At 37.2% G+C, this 24,711-nt stretch overlaps 1 protein-coding gene across 1 annotated transcript in view; it reads left to right on the top strand.

Moving 5' to 3' along the window:
• Window positions 1-24,711, top strand: part of ptprt (protein tyrosine phosphatase receptor type T) — a 516,342-nt gene that overhangs the window by 377,722 nt on the left and 113,909 nt on the right. Inside the window, exons 19-21 of the mRNA XM_041782769.1 lie at window positions 5,352-5,506; window positions 16,198-16,278; window positions 18,270-18,305. Of these exons, the coding sequence (XP_041638703.1) occupies window positions 5,352-5,506; window positions 16,198-16,278; window positions 18,270-18,305 (272 nt within the window). The remainder of the gene's footprint in view (window positions 1-5,351; window positions 5,507-16,197; window positions 16,279-18,269; window positions 18,306-24,711) is intronic.

Raw genomic sequence — 24,711 nt, 5'->3', positions numbered from 1 at the left:
GTTTTTATGTTTGATGTTGGGGATTTTTGCACCTAAACTTGCACTGGAAGATTTAAATGACCAAAAAATAATAAAATAAAAAATACCAGATATTTATGATGAGGTCTGCTCTTGATAGAAAAAAAAAATAATGAATGAAGTGGATTTTTTTTAAATGTATGGTATTTTTAAAACGTTAAAAAATAATGCATGAAAAATAAAACTGTTACTCCTTATGAACACGTTCACCTGCTGAGAGAGGACATCTAAGGACCCCACTTAAATAAAGTAGTTTTAAATAAATGTTAGAGCAAATACCCTTCATTTATAAATAAAATTAAACACGATATCAATCAGAGGCTCAGTAGCCTTTAATTGCTCTTATTCACAAATGTCACTGAGACCAAGAGTCCAAAGGAATACATGAAGTACTCTATTTTATCAGCCGTTTTCTTCCATGTGACCTTAATTTTCCCACTGAGAACAGAAATATATCCTGATCCACTTGCAGACTGAGTGTGACGTAACCTTGGAGAACATTCTGCTCTAAAAGCTTTGGCTTCATCCCGGGACTGAAGAGAAATCCAAGGAGAGCCGTGAGATTCACTGGGGTTTACCTTACTTTAAATTTAGCTGCTAATGCTTTCATATGATAATTGACTTCAACACGTCGACCTTTAATGCACTGCAGATATTATCCTACCATGCTTTTTAGAAATAGGGCTGTTTGATTTCATTCTCATAATAAATCATACTTTTTATACATCAGGTCAGGTTTACACCTACAGCAGAAACCTACCTGCCATTCTAAAAGCAACATAAATACATTTTATTTATTGTTTAAAAATGTTAACCCCCATTTCTTAGAATAATATTTATGGTTGGTGGCTCACAGGTTTAACCCTGAGATGGTGTAAAAAAAAAAGTACACTGGGATTGTTCAGGACCAAAAATGGACACCATACACAGATAGGAAAATAGATAATTATGTTGTTTCTCCATATTTATTTTGCATTACTTTCTTTAATCAAGATCAGACCTGATCATTTTTATCAAATACTGATTACTTTTGAGGAATTTAACCCTCTAAATGCCAGTTAAGATACAAATACCCTGATTTTTGTACTGTACCGATCACAAAATAATGAAATATCTCTGAAATACTACAAGCAAATTGGATTTTGTTGAAGAGGATTGTAACAGCTTTTCAATTTTTATCATTTTTATATTGTTTCAGTAGTTACCCCTAAGTCAGGGGTGTCAGACTCACTCACAGCAGGGGCCGGATTCTGGATTTAGGTCTAACCTGAGAGACCACCAGGGTCAACAGTTAAGTATAAACTGTCAAACTCATTTTCACCATTAAAACAGCACTGATGATAAATCATTTGGAAATTTAAAAAAGTTTAAATGATAAGTGTAAAGGCTCCAATCTGAGATAAAAGTTCCATTTTTTTTAGTTCAAAAGATCAAACAGGAAATGAATAGTAGAAAAACAATGTTTTTAAAGAGCTAATATAAAAAGAGAAAGCTGAAACCATAAGTTTCAAAATATGACTTAAAATTTTTAATTGTGAGTATGATAGTTCAACATTTGGGATTAAAAAGCCAAAATTAGGAGTTGAAAATGTCAAAATATGAGCTAGAATCCAACATGGTGACTTAATAAGTTAAAAATATGATTTAAATTCAAAATTGGGGGTGTGAAAGGTCGAAAAATGATATAAAAAGTAAAAAATATGAATTTGAAATATCAAAATATGAGAAAAGAAATTGAAATCATGAGTTTAAAAATCAAAATATGTGAATAAAAAGCCAAAGTAAGGAGTTGAAAAGGTCAAAATAAGACTTAAAATTTAAACTTGGGAATCTTAAAGAAAAAAAAGTCACATATAAAGTCCGAATTATGAGTTGAAAAGGTCAAAGCATGAAATAAATCATAAGTTTGAGTCGTAATCTTGAGACGCAAAAGTGAAAATATGATAGAAAACACAATTTTTTTTTTTGGGAACCCCTGAGTTAGAATACAAATATGATATGATCTCGCTGGCCAGATATAATCGTTCCATGGGCCGGATTTGGCCCCTGGGTCTTGAGTTTGACATGTGTGCCTTAAGAAAACCAGGACCAAAGCAGGTAATGTCCCCTTATAACCAAATATGGCATTTGGTGACAAACAGGGCAAACTTTAAATTTGAAGCAGTGACTCCAGAATGAAAGTCTAATATCATATATGCATGTTTTATTTTTTATTTATTTATTTTTTTTAACAGTGATGGTTGGAGGGAAAAAAATGGTTTTAATGGGACATTTTTGGTCACCAACGACCTGAGTGGTACAAAAAGTCTACAGACCTGTTTATCGACCCGTTAGAAGTGGTGAAAAGAGGTTAAAAAGGGTGAAAATTGGTGACAAAGTGGCTAAAGTGACAAAAAGAGGTAAAAAGGAGAAATTGCAGCAGACATGGGCAGAAAAGTGTTGAAAGGGGTTCAAAATGTGTTTGAAATGGGTAAAAAGCAACCAAAAAGTGGCAAAATTGGCCATATGAAGTGATGCAAAGGGGGTCCAGCTAACCTTGTGGGCAGGCCTGACTGTCAGTGCAGACATTTACACGTTTCTCCTCATTGCTGTGCTTCATGTTAATCACACTGACGCTTATGTGTGGCTTTTGGTTCATTGTCGGTTTGCTCTGTAGCGTCAGAGTGAAACATCCTGAGGACTCAGACTGAGCTGCTGTCCATTCTGCTGCGCTAAAAACAGCATTGTTTGTGCAAAAATCCAATCTGTGGCTGAGATTTTACCAGTTAATGCTCACGACCCGGGTTGAGTGTACTCAAATCTGTGCATGGGTTCCTGATGTAAACGACAATGTGAAAGTATACAGACAGCCTCCATCTGCATGTGAAGAATCCTTCAGAGCATGGGTCTGACCTGTGGTCCAGGTCGCGTCCTTGTGCAGGATGTGAACTTCATCTCATTTCTATAGAAGCCCTCCCCATAATTCAGTTCTATTAACATCTACAGTGTTTTCTGCATGAAGGGAACAACAGACCCAGACCTAAAAGAAACTCCTTAATTATCACATCCAGTCCGTTCAGGATCAGAGAACATTCTGACTCCTGGAAGTAGAAACAAGCAGGACGAGTCAGTAAAAACCAGCTTTATGGCTGTACTCCTGCAGGCTCTGGTGAATGAAGCAGCCAATGTCAGACGGATATGGCTCGCTGTCATTTCTGCCATCTGGCGTCTCTGTGGACTTACACTGACGTTCAGGTACGACTCGAAATAGCCAACGCAAAACGGCCAACAGATGGGAGAAGAGACATGTGGACGGTTAACTGAGGGGAGATAAATCTTGAGGATATGACCGCAGTAAAGGAGCAGACACACAGACGCCGTTTATGATTTTAAGTGACTGATGAAGTCCCAAATGAAACCCAAGTACTGAACGCCAACCCTTCCCTGATGATCCACGTCTCTGTCCTTTTCTTTAATTTCAAGGAAAAGCATCCAATTTTCCTGATTTACACTAAAAAGACGACCACTTTAGGTCTTTTAAACATGTAAATTAAGAAAAATATAGCTTCAATGTTGAGTGTTTTAACTTTCAGACATCAATATTCGGCCTTTTCAACAATGACGCAACACAAAAGCACAATCTACTGAAACACTGAGCCACTCTTTTGAGAATAAATCACAGTGTAATACTCTAGCTTTTTTCATTCACTCCTCTGCTCATCCTGGAAACTTAAAACATTTTAGGATGATATTCTGCTGGTTCTGAAAGATGCAGAAGTTTTCTGTTCCATGCATGTGCCACAGTTCATGAAGCTGCACAATAGTGCTCATAGAGCAGAATCACAACAATATGCATGTGAACAAATTAAATATGATCCTAAAGCACCAAACAAGAGGATGCTTGAGAAGAAAAATCATCGTATTTATGCAGATTTTACCACAGTGCTTTAAATCAAACTTTATTTTACCTTTCAGTGTAAAAGCAATGTGATTCCTGCAAAACAAATGGGAGTAATCACTGACCATGACTCTTATTTTAAAAATATAACACAAACTTGTGAATAGAACTGAACTGGTGAAACAAGTTAAAAACTAACTTTGTTCCCCAACCATTTTGATGGTTATGCTGAAAAATCACAAACATTTCGATGCATTTTCTTGTGTTCTGTCTTACTTTTTTTTTTTTTAAAGCTGTGTTTTCCCTGCATAAAAATGATCATAAACCTTTAGAAACTGCTGTGAAAATAAAAGAAGCACTGATAACAGTCATCATTTGCACCGTCAAGGAATTCTTTAGATATGATGTAAATTATGGAGGACCAAACCTTCCAAAACATAAAAATAAATAAATCAATAAAAGTAAAAAAAAAAAAAAAAAAAAAAAAGAAAAATAAAATTAAAAAATTAAATACAAAAAAAAAAACATAAATGGAAATAAACAAAAAATATTTTCATAAATAAATAAATGAAAGAAAAAATAAATACAAAAATAAAAAATAAGGCTCAAAAATTGAATATAAATAAATAAATAAATAAATAAAAGTGGAAATAAATGCAAAAATAAATATATAAGTAGAATTAAATATCAATAAGTAAATAAAAATTATTAATCTATTTTGTATTTTTTTTTCTTTTATTTATTCATTTATATATGTTTTTATTTTTGTATTATTTCATTTATATTTAATTTTTGTATTTAATTTTTGAATTGTATTTTTTATTTGTATGTTTGTTTGTTTATTTATTTGTTTGTTTGTTTGTTTGTTTGTTTTTTGAATTTATTGTTAATTTTGGCAGGTTTGGTCCCCCATAGTAAATGAGCCCAATGACCCTGAGTCATTCCCTCTGTCTGTCAACATGTTCTTGAGATACCGCATGCACAAGAAGGGCCTGGACAGCAAGAGATAAACATGAGACCAAATGACCTTGACATTTGACCTATGACCTTCAAAATCTCAACCATTCATTCATGAGTCAGAGTGGACTTTAGTGTAAAGTTTGAAGAAAATCTTTTAAAGGATTCTTGAGCTAAAGCCACAATGACCCGGGCGGGTGGCCTTGTACTGTCAAATATTACTGTAGTAGTTTTAACATCATCACTGATGTCTGAAGGCTCAAAAACTGCAACGCATCAAAGACGAGCATGTTCATTTCACCATGTGGTCTCTATGTTAAAGTCCCTGCATGTCAAAAATGACTCTGGTTGTCTCGGCTCAGTCTTTGTGTCATCAATCATCTCATCAGTGAGTTTATTTATCATGAACAGTTTGTTTGCACTCACATTTCTCTTGTTCTTGTGACATTAAACTCATTTTCTTTCTGTTTTTCGTTTGTGCGTGTTCGGACCTCTGTAGGAAGTTGGCGAAGAAGCAGAAAGAGACGGCCAGCAGCTCCACCCAGCAGAGGGAGATGGGTCCGGTCACCACGGCCGATAAGAGCACCACTAAAGTCAGCACGCTGCACAAAGACGACCCCTTCTCCACCTCCAACCAGGACCTCAACGGCTTCAGTGAGTCAGATAAACTCTCTGCTCTGGATGTGATCTGTCCCCTAACATGAGGAAACTGAGGGCTTCTCCTTTTATTAAGGCCCACATTCCTGATTTCTACTCCATGGTCTGTTGTAAACATCATGAATATCTTTGATAAACCCATTTTTAGGGTGTACCTTTCAGAGTCATGTAAAACACATCGCTCTCTTTAAGGCTGTTTTTTTTTTAACGAGCCTTTTTAAGACTTTTACCAACCTCATGAGCTCCCAGTTCAGGGGCGTCAAACTCAGTCACAGCAGGGCCAGATTCTGAACTTGGGTCTAACCTGAGGGCCTAACAGGGTCAACATTTAACCATAACATGTCAAAATAATTTTCACCAAAAATGAACTATGGGGGTAAAAACCTTGGCACTGATAATAGATGATTTTGTGATAAAAAGGTGAACATGATAAGTTAAAAACTCAAAATCTGAGATAAAAAGTCAAAGTGTAAGTTTAAAAGGAAAAAAACATGACATTTAAAGTCAAAATTATGTTTTCACAAGGCAAAATATGAGATAAAATCTGAAACCATGAATCATAAAAGTCAAAAAGTGAGCTAAAATCCAAAATCATAATTTTTAACAGTCAAAATATGAGGTAAAAAATCAAAATTATCATTTTAAAATGTGAAAATATGAGGTGATGAGGTTATGAAATTATAAAATCATAGGTTGTTAAGGTAGAAATATGGGATAAAAGTCAAAATCGTGATTTTAAAAGGGCAAAAAACTGAGATAAAACTACAAGTCCTGAGTTTTTAAGGTAAAAAAAATGTCATAAAAGTCAAAGTTAGGAGCTGAAAAAGGTCAAAACATGAGATGACAGTCAAATCATGACAAGGTCAAAAAACTGAGATAAAATTAACAATCATAAGTTTTTAAGGTAAAAATCTGGGATCAAAGTCAAAATCATGATTTTTAAAAGTCAAAATAGGATTTAAAATTTAAAATTATTAATCCTAAAGGTAAATGTATGAGATGAAAATAGAAAGTTATGAGTGTGAGGGTTAAAATGTCAAAAAAAAAACAAAAAAAAAACAAAAACAAAAAGTGAAAACCTGGACTTTTAGTCATAACTGTGAGATGCAAAATTGAAGATATAAAGAAAACACAAGTTTGTTTCCCACGTTCCTGACTTTTGTATTAAATTTTTTTCACTGTTTACTTTTTCTAATTTTTATGACGCCACAAGGATGTTATAAATCATCCAGGTTAAGTTTACGTTTTTATACTGGAGTAAATCTGCAGACCTCATACTGGTGGCCAGTTCTAATGAAAATAAATGATCTGGTGGGCAGGGTGAAACTGCACCACAGGCCGGATTTGGTCCCCGGGCCTTGAGTTTGACACCCCTGTTCTAGTTGGACTTTTTGTCACCACTCCAAAAGTACATAATGTTACGTCTGAAGCATTAATCATTTTGTCAGTTTCATTTATTCCAGTAGTGGACATTTTAATAAAGCTCTCCATATGCTCATTTTTTACCATTATCAGCAGAGTGTCAGCCTGCTTCACTGGCTTCCATCTCTCTGAATGCAGCTGCCGCTGTTCTTACAGCAATGCTCCATTCATACCGTACATAAAGAGAGCATCCTGCACTGTTTCCCACGTATGAATCTTCATTTATAAAAGTCTACTAGCCTGTATTTCCACGTGAGTGCAGATTCCCCTCTCTGTCTCTCCTGAATGTCTGTGTTTGTGTGTCCGGGGTAATTAGACGTGGCCGCTCAGAAGGGCATTTTTCTCCTGAAAATGTCAGCCTGGCCTTTTGGGAGAGCCTGGCTGCTGAAAGCCAGGGGTGCTGGAGAGGGACTAAGTAGCAGACTAATGCCAGCTGTAATTGCCTGCACTCTTCCTCGGACTGACCGTCTACAATCCTCATGTGCAATAATGTTTTTGCATGGGAAACACTCAGAGGAGAGCGCTTTTATCTGGACCTCAGATGTTCAAAAGAGCTCTGATATTTTCAACTTTTTGTTTTTCTTTGCTTGGAAATAGACTTTGCCTTTGGGCGTTTGGAAAATCAGAGAGCTGGGCTTGGTTCTGCTCAGCGTTGGGAGTTTTTATTTACCAGCAGATTCCAAACATTGGTCTTTTCTTTCAGCGCCTCGAACCATTGCGCTTTGTCTGAGTCTTTTTACAACTTCATGAATTTTTAAAAGAGGTGGACGTAGCCTTTGGGTCTGAGAAGTAGAACCCACGCAGAAGTGTTTTAAAACTGCATAATGGCCCGCTGCACTCTTTTCAAAAAGATCCATTTTAAAATTAATTCTCTTCTCAGTTAGTTTATCCCTTCAGGAAACATTTTTCTAATTAGTTTATGCTCTCTAGGTTCCATTCTTCTGCAATGCTACATTATGTTCTTTTACTTTATTATGAGCTGTGTCCCAATCCAGGGGCTGCATCCTTGGGAGAATTCAGCCTGAAATGAGATGGTCTGTTTTTTTTTAAATCTTCCACTCACTTTTAATGCTCGGTGTAAACCATTCAAACATCAAAATATTCAGCCGACTTGGGACACGGTTGGACTGACTTTTCTCATTCATACTCAGAAAGCTTTCAGAGATAGTCGGTGATTTCCAAAAAAGTTGGGACTGTATAAATGAATGCGTAGAGTGTTCAAACAGGCACATTGTAAGATTTTTCCACCCTCATTCAAACCCTTGAAATTCACATATACACTATATTGCCAAAAATATTCACTCACTCATCCAAATCATTGAAATGAGGTGTTCCAAGTACTTCCATGGCCACAGGTGTATAAAATCAAGTGCCTAGACATGCAGACTGTTTCTCACTCCTGAATATTCCACAGTCAACTGTCGGTGGTATTACAACAAAGTGGAACTGATTGGGAATGACAGCAACTCAAGTGGTAGGCCATGTAAAATGATGGAGCAGGGTCAGCGGATGCTTAGGTGGATAGTGTGCAGAGGTCACCAGCTTTCTGCAGAGTCAATCGTTACAGACCTCCAAACTTCATGTGGCCTTCAGATTAGCTCAAGAACAGTGCGTAGAGAACTTTCCATGGTTTCCATGGCCGAGCAGCTGCATCCAAGCCATACATCGCCAAGTGCAATGCAAAGCATCGGATGCAGTGGTGTAAAGTGGACTCTAGAGCAGTGGAGACGCGTTCTCTGGAGCAGTGGTTCTCAAATGGTGTGGCAAGGCACACTGGTGTGCCTTGAGGCTAGTCTAGGTGTGCCGTAGTAATGGGTACAACCATGATTACTATGACAATAAAAGCATCAAAAAATTGGTCAAAGTCATAGAAAATGAACATTTTCTGTAGTATTTCTGGTACTAATTACTGCGCCTTTGTTGCATACACACTTTTTTAATATGGTGTAAAAATGACTGCTAAAGGGTACATAAAAAATTGGATTTGCTAAAGTACATTGTTATTATAACAACTGTCAACTAGACTGATATGGCTGAAAAGCATGCAGAAAAAATATAAATTCTAGCATGTACTTGTGAAATTCAGTCATTTCCAAATGGGGTTGCTTTGTGAATTCGAACAACCATGCATTGTTATGACAACTATACATCGACTAAAGAAACTGGAAGAAAATCTGAAGAGGCAATCTTGCATGGATGTAAAGATGGTGTGCCTTGCGCAAAAAAAAGTTTAAAAATCACTGCTCTGGAGTGACGAATCACGCTTCTCCATCTGGCAATCTGATGGACCAGTCTGAGTTTGGCTGTTGCCAGGAGAACGGTACTTGTCTGACTGCATTGTGCCAAGTGTAAAGTTTGGTGGAGGGGGGATTATGGTGTGGGCTTGTTTTTCAGGAGCTGGGCTTGGCCCCTTAGTTCCAGTGAAAGGAACTCTGAATGCTTCAGCATACCAAGAGATTTTGGACAATTCCATGCTCCCAACTTTGTGGGAACAGTTTGGGGATGGCCTCTTCCTGTTCCAACATGACTGTGCACCAGTGCACAAAGCAAGGTCCATAAAGACATGGATGAGAGAGTTGGTGTGGATAAACTTGACTGGCCTGCACAGAGTCCTGACCTCAACCTGACAGAACACCTTTGGGATAAATTAGAACAGAGACTGAGAGCCAGGCCTTCTCGCCCAACATCAGTGTGTGACCTCACAAATGCACTTGTGGAAGAATGGTCAAAAATTCCCATAAATACACTCCTAAACCTTGTGGAAAGCCTTCCTAGAAGAATTGAAGCTGCTATAGCTGCAGAGGGTGGACTGACGTCATATTAAACCCTATGGATTAAGAATGGGATGTCACTTAAGTTCATATGCGAGTCAAGGCAGATGAGCGAATACTTTTGGCAATATAGGGGCTGGAGAGGTGTTTCCATTTGTTGTGCACGTTTAACACTGCTGCTATGCTGTCCTCAGCTGCAGTTATTGTATGATGGAGCCCTTTAAAGGACAACATTGGCCTCATTTAAACTTAGTCAACAGAGTATGATTAAGGTGTTACTTTCTCCAGAGTTTGGCTCCTTTTCAATCCTTTATAAGGCTTTCTAACCAGGCTCAACCATAGGGCAGATACTAATTCAGCATTTATCACTCTCTCCTCTTCAGTTTCATCCTTTCACCCTCAACCTTGAGGCGCCGACTGAAATAACGGCTACCAGCAGATCTTTTCTGTCTTCTATAGCGTGCATTCTTGGATGATGTGGGTATATTTTAGAAAAGTCAGGTTGCTGTGGACTGGGAACTTGATGTATGATAATTTAATGGTTATTTCATGAGTTATGGATTGTTTTTGCTCCAATCCGGAGAGAGGTTGACCTTGCTCTGGGCCAAATCGAGTTTTGGCATCCCAATTGCTATTGATTAAGACTTTGTGGATGTTTGAAATGAAGTTTGGAATTTCATAAGGAATCAGACATTTCTTCTTGGTTTTACAGCTTGATATTGAAGCAAACTTTGTTAATGTTTACAGGAGACTATTCTATCTATGTTTGGCTGGCATTTTGGCTGTTGATTTACAACCCCAATTCCATAAAAGTTGGGGCGCTGTTTAAAAGTGTAGACACACTACCAGCTTCTATCCTAGCATTGAACGAGGATTTCAGTCATTTTAGTGAACTCTTGTGCGTGCATTCGCCTAAACGTCAAGACAGGGATGTGAGACAGGCCGAATAATGAATTCTGGTTTAACCTGAGGGCGTAACAGTTTTCCATAAACTGTCCACCTCATCTTCACCGCTAACAAATTATAGGGGGGGGGAAAACGTAACATTAATTTTGTTACATGTTACAATGTCATTTAGCAGACGCTTTTATCCAAAGCAACGTACATTTGAGAGCAAGAACAACACAAGCAAAGACGAGAAGAAACATCAGTAAGTGCCACAAAGTGCTTCAGGTCCAACTGGACGCAGGTGCTGTCCTGCAGTGTTTAAGGCAGAGCACCTAAAATATATGTTGTTTTTTTGTTTTAGTTTTTAGTTTTTGTTTGTTTGCTTGTTTTTTAATTTTTGTTTTTGTTTTTTTTAAACAACAACAATGAATCAAGCAAAATGCGAGATCTCTCATCGCCATCCATTAGACTTCACAACAACTAATTACCAAGTACCAAGTGCTGGGTCATTCACAAGAGCTGGGCAAAGAAATCCCAGAAGTAGAGCAGGACAGTGTGAACCAACTGTAGTTGGGAGACTCATTCAACCACTGGGGACAGCAGTGGAGAATAGTCTAGCTAAGTGCATAATGTTCTCTGAGGAGCTGGGTCTTTAGCTTTCTCTTGAAAGTAGAGAGGGAGTCTGCAGATCGAATGGAGTTTGGTAATTCATGCCACAATTTAGGGACAGCAGAGGAGAAGAGTCGGGCTAGTGACTTAGAGCATGATGAACTGGAAGTACCAGGCGCCTTACGCTGGCTGAGCGTAGTGGGCGAGAAGGAGTGTAGACCTGGATGGTCATTATAAATGATTTTGAGATTAAAACAAAACAAAACAAAACAAAACAAAACAAAACAAACAAAAAAAAAACAAAAAACAGTCAAAAGTTAAAATCTCTCTGTCCCTCCTGACAGGACCTTTGCTCTTTCTGGAGCCTCAGAGGACTCATCAGTGCTCCCCGCACTCATCCAAACAGATCTGATAATGAGAAAAAACAACAACAACATGGACAGCATAATAGAGGCTTTTTTATGTTCTTTGTCAACAGTCATGATGAATTTTACTTTTGTATCTGTACCCATCCTCATCAGTCAGGAGTGTGTGAGTGTGTATTTGTAACTGTTTCTGTGTTTTTTTGTTTTTTTGTTGTTTTTTTTTGGTGGGTGAGGGTGGGGTAACGATGATAAATGTTTTGTTGTCGTAAACATGTTAATAAAAATAATATATTAAAAAGTTAAAGTTGTGATCTTTAACAAAGTACAAAAAACAACAAATTTAATGATTTTAAATAAATAAATTAAAAATTACGTGTTTTAAATGTCAAAATATGAGATAAAATTCAAAATTATGAGTTATAAATGTCAAAATATGATATAAAAATTAAAATCAAGAGTTTTCAATGTCAAAATATGAGATAAAATTAAAGTATTGAGTAATAAAGGTCCAAAGATGAACTAAAAATTTAAGATTTTAAATAGAAAAGGTTCATGTTTGTGATTAAAATTTAAAGTCAGGAATTGAAAATGTAAGATCAAATACATTTTCTTGAGTTTAAAATGTCAAAATATGACTTGAAATTAAAGTCCTGAATGTAAATACTCAAAATATGACATAGAAATTCAAAATCATGAGTCTTGAATGTCAAAATATAAGATAAAATTCAACATTTTGAGTTTTAAAGAAGTCAATATATGAAATAAAATTAAAAACATTTAGTTATAAAGGTCCAAAGATGAGCTACAATGTAAGATTTTAAATAGAAAAGGTTAATGTTTGTCATTAAAATTCAAAGTTAGGAGTTGAAAATGTCAAAATGTAAAAAATGATAAAATTCAGTTTCATGAATTTTAAACATCAAAATATGACTTAAAATCAAAAATATGAATCTAATTGCTCAAAATGATATAAAAGTCAAAATTATGAATTGAAAAGGTGAAATTTGATATTAAAATTCAAAACCATAACTTTAATTCATAATTATGAGACTCAGATTAGAACATACGAATGAAAACACTAATTTCTTCTCCCACATTCCTGACTTTTTATCAAACTATTTTAACTCTTTAATATTTCTAATTCTTCTGACTCCTCAAGGATATTTTCAATCATCATGGTTAAGTTTACGTTGTTATACTGGAGGAAATCTGCAGACCTCATACTGGTGGGCCAGTTTTGATAAAAATATCATATGATCTGGTGGGCCGGGTTTAACTGTGCCACGGGCCAGATTTGGCCCCTGGGCCTTGAGTTGGATACCCCTGCTCTAAGAGATTCAAGAGAATTTGTTCCATGTTTTTCATCACAGAGCTCATGCACATCCAGAGAGCCACATATAGAGCATATACATTCTCACAGATCCAGTATCAGTCTTAATAAGAGCCAGAAAAATGCTGACACATGGTAAAAGGCCCAATAATATTTCAGTGGATGGACCCTCGCAGAGCAAATAACCTTTGTGTGTTATTGCATTCTCACCCAGTCACCAGTTATCTTCACAGGACTTTGCTGTCAAAGCAGATTTCTGTTGGTATGCAGGTACACCCCTCACTGTATTAAAGTTGAGCTTCTCCTCGCCGCGCATTAGCATACAGCGCCTGCACGCATGAGACGAGAGGGATTTTATCACAGGAGAGGGGGAAATGTGTCGTGTTTGGAGGTTTTAGGAGAGGAGAGAGAGGACAACCGAGATAAAATTTAAATTATGTGCTGGAGGGAAATTGAGCTATTGTACCAGAAAACAGAGGAGCAAACAGAATATGAATAAGGATTAGGTTTGGGGGTTTCTACAGGGCTAATTTTTACATCAGGAACTTATCATCACATTCATTTTTAAGGCATTAGTGAAATTACAATCACTGGATGAGGTCTGTGTCAGCCTTTATGCTGACATTTATTTTTATAATGTTTGAGGAGAGGACTCCCAGGTGGCGTGGTGGTGGAGAAACAAACCAGTGCTTTGTTTTCACAGGACGGTCATTTCTAAGAGAATTTATTCATTTTTATGAAGCCAAACACCTGAAATAGACCAACTTTACTGATCTTTAAGTGATTTGATTCCCTAATAAACTGTCCAAAAGATAAAACACAATAAAAAAACAATAAAATTATCAATAAAAGGTTAAATTTCAGTGATAAAACACATTTTAAAACAGTTAATCCAAAATAGATACCACATATAAGTCTAGTCTTAGTCCTCAACCTGGCTTTTGGTTTGGACATGTCTTTGGTTTCTACTCTGGTCTCTGGTCATCCTGGTCTACTGTGTCTGGTCTCTGTTCTCTGATCTGAGGTCTTGGTCCACTATCCTTCCACTACCGGTCTCGGTTTTCAGTCTGCAGTCTTGGTCCGTAACTCTGTCTCCGGTGTCTGATCTTAGTTTCCCTTGGAACTGCTCTCTGGTTTCAGTTTCCAGTCTCTGCTCTCGGTGTCCAGTCTCGGCCTGTGGGGGCTGGTCTTCAGTGGCTGATGCTGGCTTTCAGTCTTCAGTCTTGGTCCCCTATCTGTCTCTTGTGCCTTATCTCAGTCTCTGGTCTTTGGTCTATCATCTTTGATATCTGGTCTTTGGTCTCCTGGCATTGGTCTGAGGTCTCTGGTTTCTAGTCTTTTGTCTCCTGTCTCAGATCTTTGCTTCCTATTTTCAGGTCTCTGGTCCCCTAGCTTGGGTCTGTGGTCTTTTGTAGCCTGTCACAAGTCTTTGGTTTCTGGTCCCAAGTCTTTGGTTCCAGTGTCTTTGATCTCTTGTCTTGGTCTCTAGTTTCAGTCTCAATTCTCGGGTCTTTGGTCTTCTTCTTAGATCTCCAGTCTTAGGTGTCTGGTCTCTGGTCCCTCTGCTTTGATCTTAGGTCTTCAGTATTTGGTCTTTGTTTTCCATTTTTTGGAAGTCTTTAGTCTCTGGTCTTGCTCTGCCATCTCAGTTCTCAGGTTCCCTAGTTTGAGTCTGTGGTCTTTTGTTGCCTGTCTTTGGTCCCCAGTCTCTGGTCCTTAGTCCAAAGTTTTTTTGGTCTCATGTCTTGGTCTCTATTCTCAGTCTTCATTCTCTGGCCTTTAGTCCTCTTCTTGGATCTCCGGTCTTTGGTTTATGGTCTCTGGTCCCTCAACTTCAGTCTCAGGTTTTTCATCTTTAGTCTGTGGTCTCTGGTACCAAGCCTCGGTGACTCTTCTTGGTGTCTAGTGCCAGTCTCTATTCTCCTTTCTCAGGTCTTGTCTTTGGTATCCAGTCTTGATTTTTGGTCTTAGGTCTTTTGTGCCTGGTCTTTGTTTTTCAAGTCTTTGGTCCCTAGTCTATGGTCTCCTGTCTTTTGCTCCAAGTCTTTGGTTTCTTGTCTATGTCTCTAGTTTCAGTCTACATTCTCTCATCTTCTTCTTTGGTCCCCGGTCTCTGGTCTTTGGTCTCTGGTTCCAAGCCTTGGTCACTCTTCTTGGTCTCCAGTTTCAGTCTCTATTGTCCAATCTCAGGTCTTGTCTTTGGTCTTCAGTCTTGATCTTTGGTCCTGTGACTTTGGTCTTTGGTGTCTGGTCTTTTGTGCTGTCTTTGGTCTCCAGTCTCTCTGGTTCCCTAGATTTGGTCTCCTGTCTCCAGTCTTTATTCATCAAGTCTCTGTGTTCAGATCTGGGTCTTAGGTCTCTGGTATCTAGTCTTGGGCTAAGGCAGAGTCTAACCTGTTAAGAGTGCCAACCTTCTTATAAAATGCTTTAACTGTTAAAAAGCAACAGAATAAAGAAAATCAAACTCAGCTTACCTCCATGTTAGTTGCTGGGTTGAATGAACCTGATGTTATTGCTTTTTACCACATGAAGCAATGGGACCACCGTTTTATTTTTTACAGTGCAGAAAAGACCAACTTTGTCACATTTAAGCATGACTAACTTTTCTGAGGTTTTTCACTGAGGAGTCATGAGAGTCCCTCTGAGTTACTGGGGTGAATACATGCAGTGTTTTTATCCCGTAGGCTAGAATGTGTTTAACTGATGGAGTTAGACTCGGTTTCTCTCTAAACACTAGAGTATTGATTCAGTCAGACATGTCAACCAGAAAACACTTATATTTATCCTCTTTCTGCACTTTTCCTCGTGCATGTTCATGCCCCATTAGTCCTCTCTATTGTTTGTCGAGTCGTCCTTCATGCAGCCAAACACAGCCATGTTATCATTGGTATTGATTATCATTGGAAGTCTGTCATATTTGAGTGTGCTTGTTCAGACAGAACAACTGTTATGTTTAAAAATTCAATCCATGCTGCACGGATGGAGCCATTAGTGTTATTGGATTGTTCCTCCAGCTGTTGAATATGGAGTATTGATCCTCCTTTGCCTGTGTTTTCATTGTTAATTGTGTCCTGTGATGATTGATTGTTATGTTTTTAAAAAAGTTTACTAACCGGTCATGTCTCTCTCTTTCTCCCCCTCCTGCCCTTCGCCTAATCATACTTTTATCCTTTTTTTTTGTTTCTTATAATACTCTTCTCTCCTTCATCCTTTATCCAAATCTCCTTTCCACCTCCCTTGTCCTCTTTTTCCACCATCCTCATCTCTTTCTCCTCATCCTCACCTTCTTTGTCTCCACCACAGCCTCCCCCTCTCCGTGCTCCTTCTCTGTGCAGGGAAGCAAGACGCTGCAGAGCAAATCCCTGCTGAATTCCTACTACTCAGGTGAGCACATACACAATAACACACATAATCTTTGAGGATGCTTTGGGCGATGATTCAACGGCTGTAGAGGCTGCAGAGCTGCCTGCAGATGAGACTGAAACTGGACAAACAGGACCCATAAATGACCCCAATGGATACGGGGGTGCTGGGAGGTTCTGGCTCCAAGTTTTTGAGGATTTTCCGAGTAGTTATGTTGCTACTAAAAGACAGCACGCTGCTGCTTTTAGGGTTTAAACATCTGAAGTTACACAGTAGGTTGGTGAAGAAGCCAGACCTGAAACAGGTTGTAACCATCGGCAGTTTAACCATAAGACAGATGTAAATGCATGGAGCTAAATGATCTAAAGCAGGGGGGTCGAACTCAGTCACAGCAGGGGCTGGGTTCTGAAATTTGGGTCTAACCTGAGGGCCTAACAGGGTCAATATTTAACCATTGAGTGTCAGCCTGAATGAGTTTGAGATTTTAAGGTTGACATGATAAACTCAAAATCTGAGATAAAAGTCAAACTTATAAGTTTTAAAGGTACAAACATGACATTTAAAGTCGAAATAATATTTTTCAAAGGCAAAATATGAGATAGAATACTGAAACCATGACAGTCAAAAAAAGGGATAAAAGTCAAAATCATGAGTTTTAAAAGTCAAAATATGAAACAAAAATGAATTTTAAGAGTAAAAAATCAGATAAAAGTCAAAATTAGGAGTTGAAATGGTCATCAAAACTGAGATCAAATTCAAAATCATGATATTTAACAATCTAAATATGACATAAAAGAGAAAGTTAAAAGTTTAAATGTTAGCAAATTATATAAAAAAAATCAAAATCATGATATTTAAAAAAATAAAACATGAGATAAACAATTGAAATTGTGAGTCTTAAATGTCAAAATAGATTAAATTTCAAATTCATGAGTTTGAAAAGTCAAAATATGAAATAACAATAAAAATCATGAGTTGTAAGGATAAAAAAATGAGATAAAAGTCAAATTTAGGAGTTGTAAAAGGTCAAAACATGAGATGAAAGTCAAAATCATGACTTTAAAATGTCAAAATAGGATTTAAAATGTAAAATTATGAATGTAAAAGGTGAAAATATGAGAGAAAGAGTCCAAGTTATGAGATTTGAAAGTCAAAATATGACATAAATGGTCAAAACTATAACTTTAGTCACATGGGATGCAAAATTGAAAACACAGAGAAAACACAAATTTCTCCTATGCTCCTGACTTTTTATCAAATTATTTTTATTGTTTACTTTTGACTCAACAAGGATTTTATAAATCATCAAGGTTAAGTTTACATTTTTATACTGGAGGAAGTCTGCAGACCTCATACTGGTGGGCCAGTTCTAATAAAATATGATACGATCCTGTGGGCCGAGTTTAACTGCACCACGGGCCAGATTTGGCCCCCGGGCCTTGAGTTCGACACCCCTGCTGTAAAGGGCCCGAGCATGAAGTCAACATAGGCATTAAATAGAGCTCAACAGCATGGTTACAGGAGTAAATATCTGATTTATTTTCTCCATAGTGGGTTTGATTATCAGCCATATTGTCAGAAAAGTCCATGTTGGCCCGATCATGAGCAACCTGAGTGTGACACGATGGTACAGGCTCCTGAAGAGGACAAAAAGTTCATAACATATAAAATTTTTTTGAGAAAACATGCTTCATTTTGGGTCTCAGTCAAAAACACTACAATGTGTGTTTACCATCCAGTGAGCTGTTCTATTGTGATTACAACATGGGTTTATGAGATTTGACAATTATTGTTTCTATCTGCAGTTTTACATGGTGTCCCAACTTTTTTGGAATCGGAGTTGTAACATTGAAAACTTAATACTTCCCTGTTGTCTCTTAACACCATAGCATGCACCAATAGATGATACACTGATTTTGATTAGAGTCCATGTTTGCTTCCTGTAGTTTTACTGTAATCTTGCTGGTTTTAATGGTTTTCATTCTAAACCAGTCTGTCGACTTTGTTTGCAGTGTCCAAAGAGCCAGTTCCAGCTACAACTTCAATAGGTGAGTAAAAACTCTAATAACGTCACAGTCTTTGTTCATGGCTCCGTCATGCATCCTCCTCTGTATGTTCTAATGTGTCTGTAAAAACAGGTGAAGTTAAAGGTCACACACCATCAGAGACACACGTGAAGTCTAGTGCACTCACATAGTTTTACACATGGACAGAAGGAAATGTCAGAACCATTTTCCAGAAGCTTCTTTCTGTCCCGTTCTCTTCATTTGTCCTCCTTCTCTCCCGTCTGTTGGCCAGATTAAGCGGCTCTCTGCCAGAGAGGTTGGCTCAGCCGCAGTGTGACACGTACTGACCGTTTCACACAGACTCAGAGGGAGGCATTAGAGCTGTATGACATTTGTCTGCCGCTCTCCTTTATGACGGTGTTTCTGTTTCCTCTGATCATACTCATCAGCCGCTGTCACCTCCTCGTCTTCCTGACACATCTTCCTCTTTTCTCCTTCCTCCCTGACCGTCCTCTTCTCATCTCTTTCTACTAAATTCACAGCAACACTCTGGCCTGTGATGAATTTTAATTTTAGCAGGGTTATCTTTAAGGTCTTTGGTTTGGGTTCAAACCATTTTAACTATTTCAGTGTTTAGGAAAATGTTAAAGATAAACTAGATCAAAATTGCAATTTCAGCTGAAATTGCGTGGGGAGGCTGAGAGCTGAATTGTTGAAGAACTGCTGAAAATCACTGAAAAAGCATAAAATTAGCTAAAAATAGCATTAAAAATTCCACACAATAGCATTAAAAAGCTAAATTGCATAAAAAAAATAGTTGAAAATAGCATGAAAAATCTCTTTAAAAATAGCATTAAATAGCTAAATTTCTTAAAAATAGCTGAAAATAGCATAAAAAGTCCCTGAAAATAGCACTGAATAGTTAAATTGCATAAAAATAGTTTAAAATAGCATAAAAACCCCTGAAAATAGCATAAAATAGCTATGAATAGCATGAAAGTATGATAGCTGCAAATAGCACAAAAAGTCCCTGCATATAGCATAAAATAGCTAAATAGCATAAAAATAGCTGCAAATAGCATAAAGAATCCCTGCATATAGCATAAAATAGCTTAATAGCATAAAAATAGCTGAAAATAGCATTAAAAGTCCCTGCATATAGCATAAAATAGCTAAATAGCATAAAAAGTATGAAGGAGGAGATAGCCAGCATGGAAGAATAATAATAATAAAGAAAATGGCTGACGTGAATATCAATAGTGCGGATGCTTACTCAGCATCCCCACTAATAAAATTACCCGAACCAAAACCCTGCCGTTATGCCACAGAATGTAAATTCAGTATAAAAAGTGAACTTCCTGGTTTACGCTGCAAGTGAAACAATCTAGGATCGATACAACATGAACAAAGTAGTTAACTTTTAACAGCGTTTCTACCACATTATGACAAAATTCATCCATGAAACCAAAACGGTGATCAACCGTTTTTTTAAATACATCGTAGAGATCATTGTTTTGTAACGAACAGAATCGCATTATCTGCAAAAAGCAGCCATAAAATTCTGAGGTTGCTAAACCTTTCTGCTCCCAGCTTTGCCTTGAGATCCCATCAATGAAAATCCTGAACGATATCAGTGACAAGTAAAAGCGCTGCCAGGGGCAACATTCACTTTATATGTGTCTGAATTTGTGAAGAGAAATGCAGACAAAGCCCTCGCTTTAGTTCTAATACGCCTCACTTCCTGTCCTTTTCCTGCAAACCATCAGATAGTCCCCATCTTCATTCTTGCTTCTTTATCTCCACATTCCAAACTTCCTTGATTCTTATTTCCCTCTCTTTTTCTACTCGTCTCCTCTCTCTCCACCATCTCCACATCGGAGTCATCTCCCAAATGTCTGCCGTAGATCAGCTGAATCACTGTTCTACCTGCTGAGCTCTTGTGCAGATGGGCAGACCTCCAGAAAAAAAGACTGTGAATGAAAAGTTCTCTGCTGCTCATCTGTGGAAAACAGACGACCAAAAGAGGAAGAGGGATCAGGAGACAGAAAGAAGAATGCCTATTTCGGCTGATATTTCAGCCTCATATTCATCCAGTTTTTCTTTAATTAGAATAAAAACTGTCTGTGCAGGTCGCCGTGCCGTTTGCTGATGCAGATCCAGACATGATGAAGCAGAATGCAAAGGGACGCTTGAGCGATTCGTGCAACGGCACAAATTCGCTGTCGTACATCTTCACAGAGTGACGTTAGCATTTTGTCGAACCATCTGTTCCCTCCACAATTAGAAAGACAAGACATGTAAAAGCAAACGTTCATCATTACGGGGTAGAATAATCTGGTGTTCATGATAAAATACAGAGAAAGAGAAATACAGAGGACAAGGGAGGGCATGCAGGACAAAACTTTTCTTGGTTTAATGTTTTCTGCTTGTCTTGTAATTCCTCTTGAACCTTTCAGTACAGAAATGCATTACTTCTTGTTGAATTGCCTCAACTCCGACCACTTAAATTAAGAAATTAAGTCTCAACTTTAAAGGCAGTTGCTAGTACTTTTGTCTCGTCCAGTGTTACGGTCGTCCAGGTCAAAAATGGCTACCCAGAGACACACCAGTACACAATCTGATTGGTTAAGAGCGATCCCCAGTGGTGACTGCTCCCTGTCTCCTCTCTACTACTGGTCCCCTACCCATTAACCCTTCATTTTAATCAGGACAACCTAGGCTTTCAGCATAACTGATTTTTTGTTCCAAATTTACAAGTTATTGGTCTTTGAGGATGAATAAATTTTGAGAAACACCAGCACAGATTCAGTTTATTCACTTTAAACTGGGACCTAACCCAAGGACGTTTGCTTTTTTTTTTTAAACTTAGAAAGTTAAAATTTGATGTTTGGGACTTCTATATAGATTTAACTTATTATCTGATCTTTCCTTTGGAAGTTAAAGCTGTTTCTGATAATATTATCCTAGACCACGGGTGTCAAACTCAAAGCCAGGGGGCCAAATGTGGCCCACGGTGCAGTTTTACCCGGCCCTTAAGATCATATGATATCTTAATAAAAACTGGCTCAGAGGAATGAGGTCTGCAGATTTCATCCAGTATAGAAATGTAAATTTAACATTGAAGATTAAAAAAAATCCTTGTTAAATTACAAAAATCTGTAAAAGGAGAGAGTTTTCATTTCATATTTTCAATTTGCATCCAAAGATTATGACTGAAACTTAGGATTTTGATTTTTTATTTCATTTTATGACATCTTAAATTAATAATTTTGACCTTTTCTCTCATATTGTCACCTTTTAAATTGACAATTTTGCATTTTAAATCCTATTGTGACCTTTTAAACTGCTAAATTTGACTTTTGATCCCATATTTTCACTTTTCAAACTCCTTATCCAGAATTTTATCTCATATTTTGACCTTTAAGAGTCACAATTTAGAATTGTATCTTCGATTTTGACCTTTTAAACTCTTGATTTTGTATTTTATCTCATATGATGACCTTTAAACTCATGATTTTAACTCTCTATCTCATATATTTAAATGAGATATTAAATGCCACTAGAAAGCTGGGAATCTCAGCTTTCATTCAGTTTTTAAAGGATAAAGTGTTCAAAGGTTACGTAGTAGCTATTCTTAGTCGCCCCTGCCTACGTCAGTCTCTGAGAGTTAATAACACCAATCCTATGCCTGAGTACACCTTAATTAGGCAGCGGTGTATGCAGATGATTGGATTGCAAATCGACCATCCAAACATTTGTTTTTGGATGTTTTTATTTGCTATTACCGCCAACAAGAACCAATGGTCAGTCAGTCTGGTCAGTCTGTGCCACCGAGGGTTGGCACACCAAGGCTGACGCCTTTCCCTGCCGCCCGGGCATCCAGCCACCATAACCGTCCTGTGCCTGCAGGTGGTGGGTCCACAGGGGGGCAGCTCCATGTAATTCCTTCAGGTTTGGACCTGACTTCTTCCTCCTTCCTCACCTGCTGTTTAAGTCAGTTGAAATGGGTCCATCCTGTGCAGATTTAATGTGTTTTAAAGAGACAGGAGATGTTTCCTTTACAACTGTATTTGCTCACACTTGAGCGTGGTTGCGTTCACGTCTCCAGTGTGCCCTGGCCTGAGAACAAACCTGATCGGCACGGTGCCCACAGTATGCTTGTATTCATACAGACCAGACGGGGATGGACTTTGGTGTTTGGTTTGAATCCCTGTGAGCCACAAGCTAGGAAAAATAAAGCATGCACTGCTTGAATTCCCCAGGAAGATGCAGCTTTAACCCGATTAAAGTAGAGCTTATGGCGGCGTACTTTTAAAGGAACTTTCATAGACAACCCCTAGATGAAATTTAGGAATATTTATCCTGGTCTTAACCTAAAACCACCCTCCAAAGTTGACTCACCTAACGCTTCATCACACAGATGGCTGTTTGACAAAATGATGCCGGAAGAGGAACTCTGGTGTCATCTTCTTCTCCGTTATCCATAACAGGATTTTATCTTCTGGTCATCTTTGGATCCATGCCGCCTGTCTCTGTCCGTCCAATCATCTCTTTTTCCTTTGACAGTTTATTTCCTGGTGCGTCCTCTCCTCCATCAGTGTCTGTATCCATCTCTACTTTACTGGTTTAATTGATCCAATCAGCTCCGTCCATCCATCCATCCATCCAGATGCACCTACATCACTCATCCTCCAGTTCTCCTTCCCTCTTAACTCCATCCATCCATCCATAACCATCATCCAGCATCGGCACTGGGGGCTGTTTGCACGTTCTGCTGAGCATCGCAATTATTTTATTGATTGAAGCTGTAAATTAGTGCATGGAGGACCTTCAAATTGACCAGCAAGCATGTTTCCATCATTATCATCTTCATCATGATCGCCGTCCAAGGCCAAAGAGAGAGAGAGAGAGAGAGAGAGAGAGAGAGAAGCATGGAATACCAATGTACAGCAAAATGAAAAATCTGGGAGGAGACAGAGATAGGAAAATAAGCAGAGAGAGCATCTGGTGGTTCTTAAATGTACGCTTTTACAGACAGAACACAGAGGGTTAAAGTCAGCAGGTTCTATCCTAACTCAGAAAAAGAGATAACGGCTGGTTCTATCACGTTTGATCACAGGAGATTGAATTTTATAATTAAAAAAATACTGTTTTTAGAATCATAAACACACTTTTATAGTTAACCGTTTTAATATTTTCACTCCAGCAGAAAAGAGCTTTTTACTCTGTTTTTGTGACTAAGATGTCGATGCATTTAGTCTTAAAAATGAAGCTTTGCTACACCTAAGCTACATCTAAGCTAAGCTACAGTAACACAGTAACAGATGCTTGCTACTGTGAAGCATGTGTACATTTATTATTGTTATTTAAACCTTCTGAGAGCCTACATCTGAGAATTTGGCTTTCCTACAACACAGCCATCATTTCTGCTTTTAGAATAAAAAAAGAAAGTCAAAAATAATGTCCTTTGGTGTTAATTTATTTTGCTGAAACAGCTCGGAGAATTTGCCAGGAGATTTTTTAGAAATTTTCATGGAACTTTGAGGAAATTTGTTTAGATGTTTTGGGTAATTTACCTGATAATTTTTTAAATATTTTTATGGGAATTTGGAGGAAATTAATTTTATAACTCTGGATAGTTTTACTGGAAACTTTAGGGAAATCTGCTTTCATTTTGTGTGGAATTTTCTTGGATATTTCAGAGACTTTTCAGGATTTTCAGGCTTTCAAGGAGTTTAGGAATTATAATTTTGATTATTTTGGTAGAATGTGTTTCCAAGTTGTTGGATATTTGCATGGAAATTTTGAAAAAGTGTAATTTTTAAAAAATTAGATTGGGAATTGCTAATGAATTTTTCAGAGAAATTTGTTTGGTGGAATTTTCCATTATTTTCATGGACTTTTGTGTAATGTCTTTCTATATTTCAGAGGGAATTTGCTTAGAAGTTTTCGAAAATTGGCATGGATTTTTACAGGGTTTTTATTTTATTTTATTTTTTTATTTTATTTTATCTTATTTTATTTATTTAGTTTATTTTTTATTTATTTATTATTTTATTTTATTTTATTTTATTATTTTATTTTATCTTATTTTTATATTATTATTATTATTATTATTATTATTATTATTATTGTATATTATCTTATTTTTTAATTTAATTTTATTATTATTTTTTTTATTTTATTTATTTATTTTTTAATGTTTATGACTATGAGCATAACGATCAAAGTGTCACTGAAACATGTAGGGAGTATTTGATTTTGATTTTTGGGGTACTATTTTATTAAAAAAATGTCTTAAAAATAAAGTTAGAACAGTTTACAAACATTTAAGTCATTTCTTTTAAATTTAAGGGATTTTATGTTAGTTTAGGACAGAAAATTTCCATGAAACTTCCTGTCTGGAGAGATAACAACGCTGATGCTAAAAATGAATTCCAAACAAAAG

The sequence above is a fragment of the Cheilinus undulatus genome, linkage group 3, assembly GCF_018320785.1.
Source record: "Cheilinus undulatus linkage group 3, ASM1832078v1, whole genome shotgun sequence".
In the NCBI taxonomy this organism is placed as follows: Eukaryota; Metazoa; Chordata; class Actinopteri; order Labriformes; family Labridae; genus Cheilinus; species Cheilinus undulatus.
Note: the sequence above shows the minus strand (reverse complement) of the source record. Positions and strands in the feature narration are given on the sequence as shown.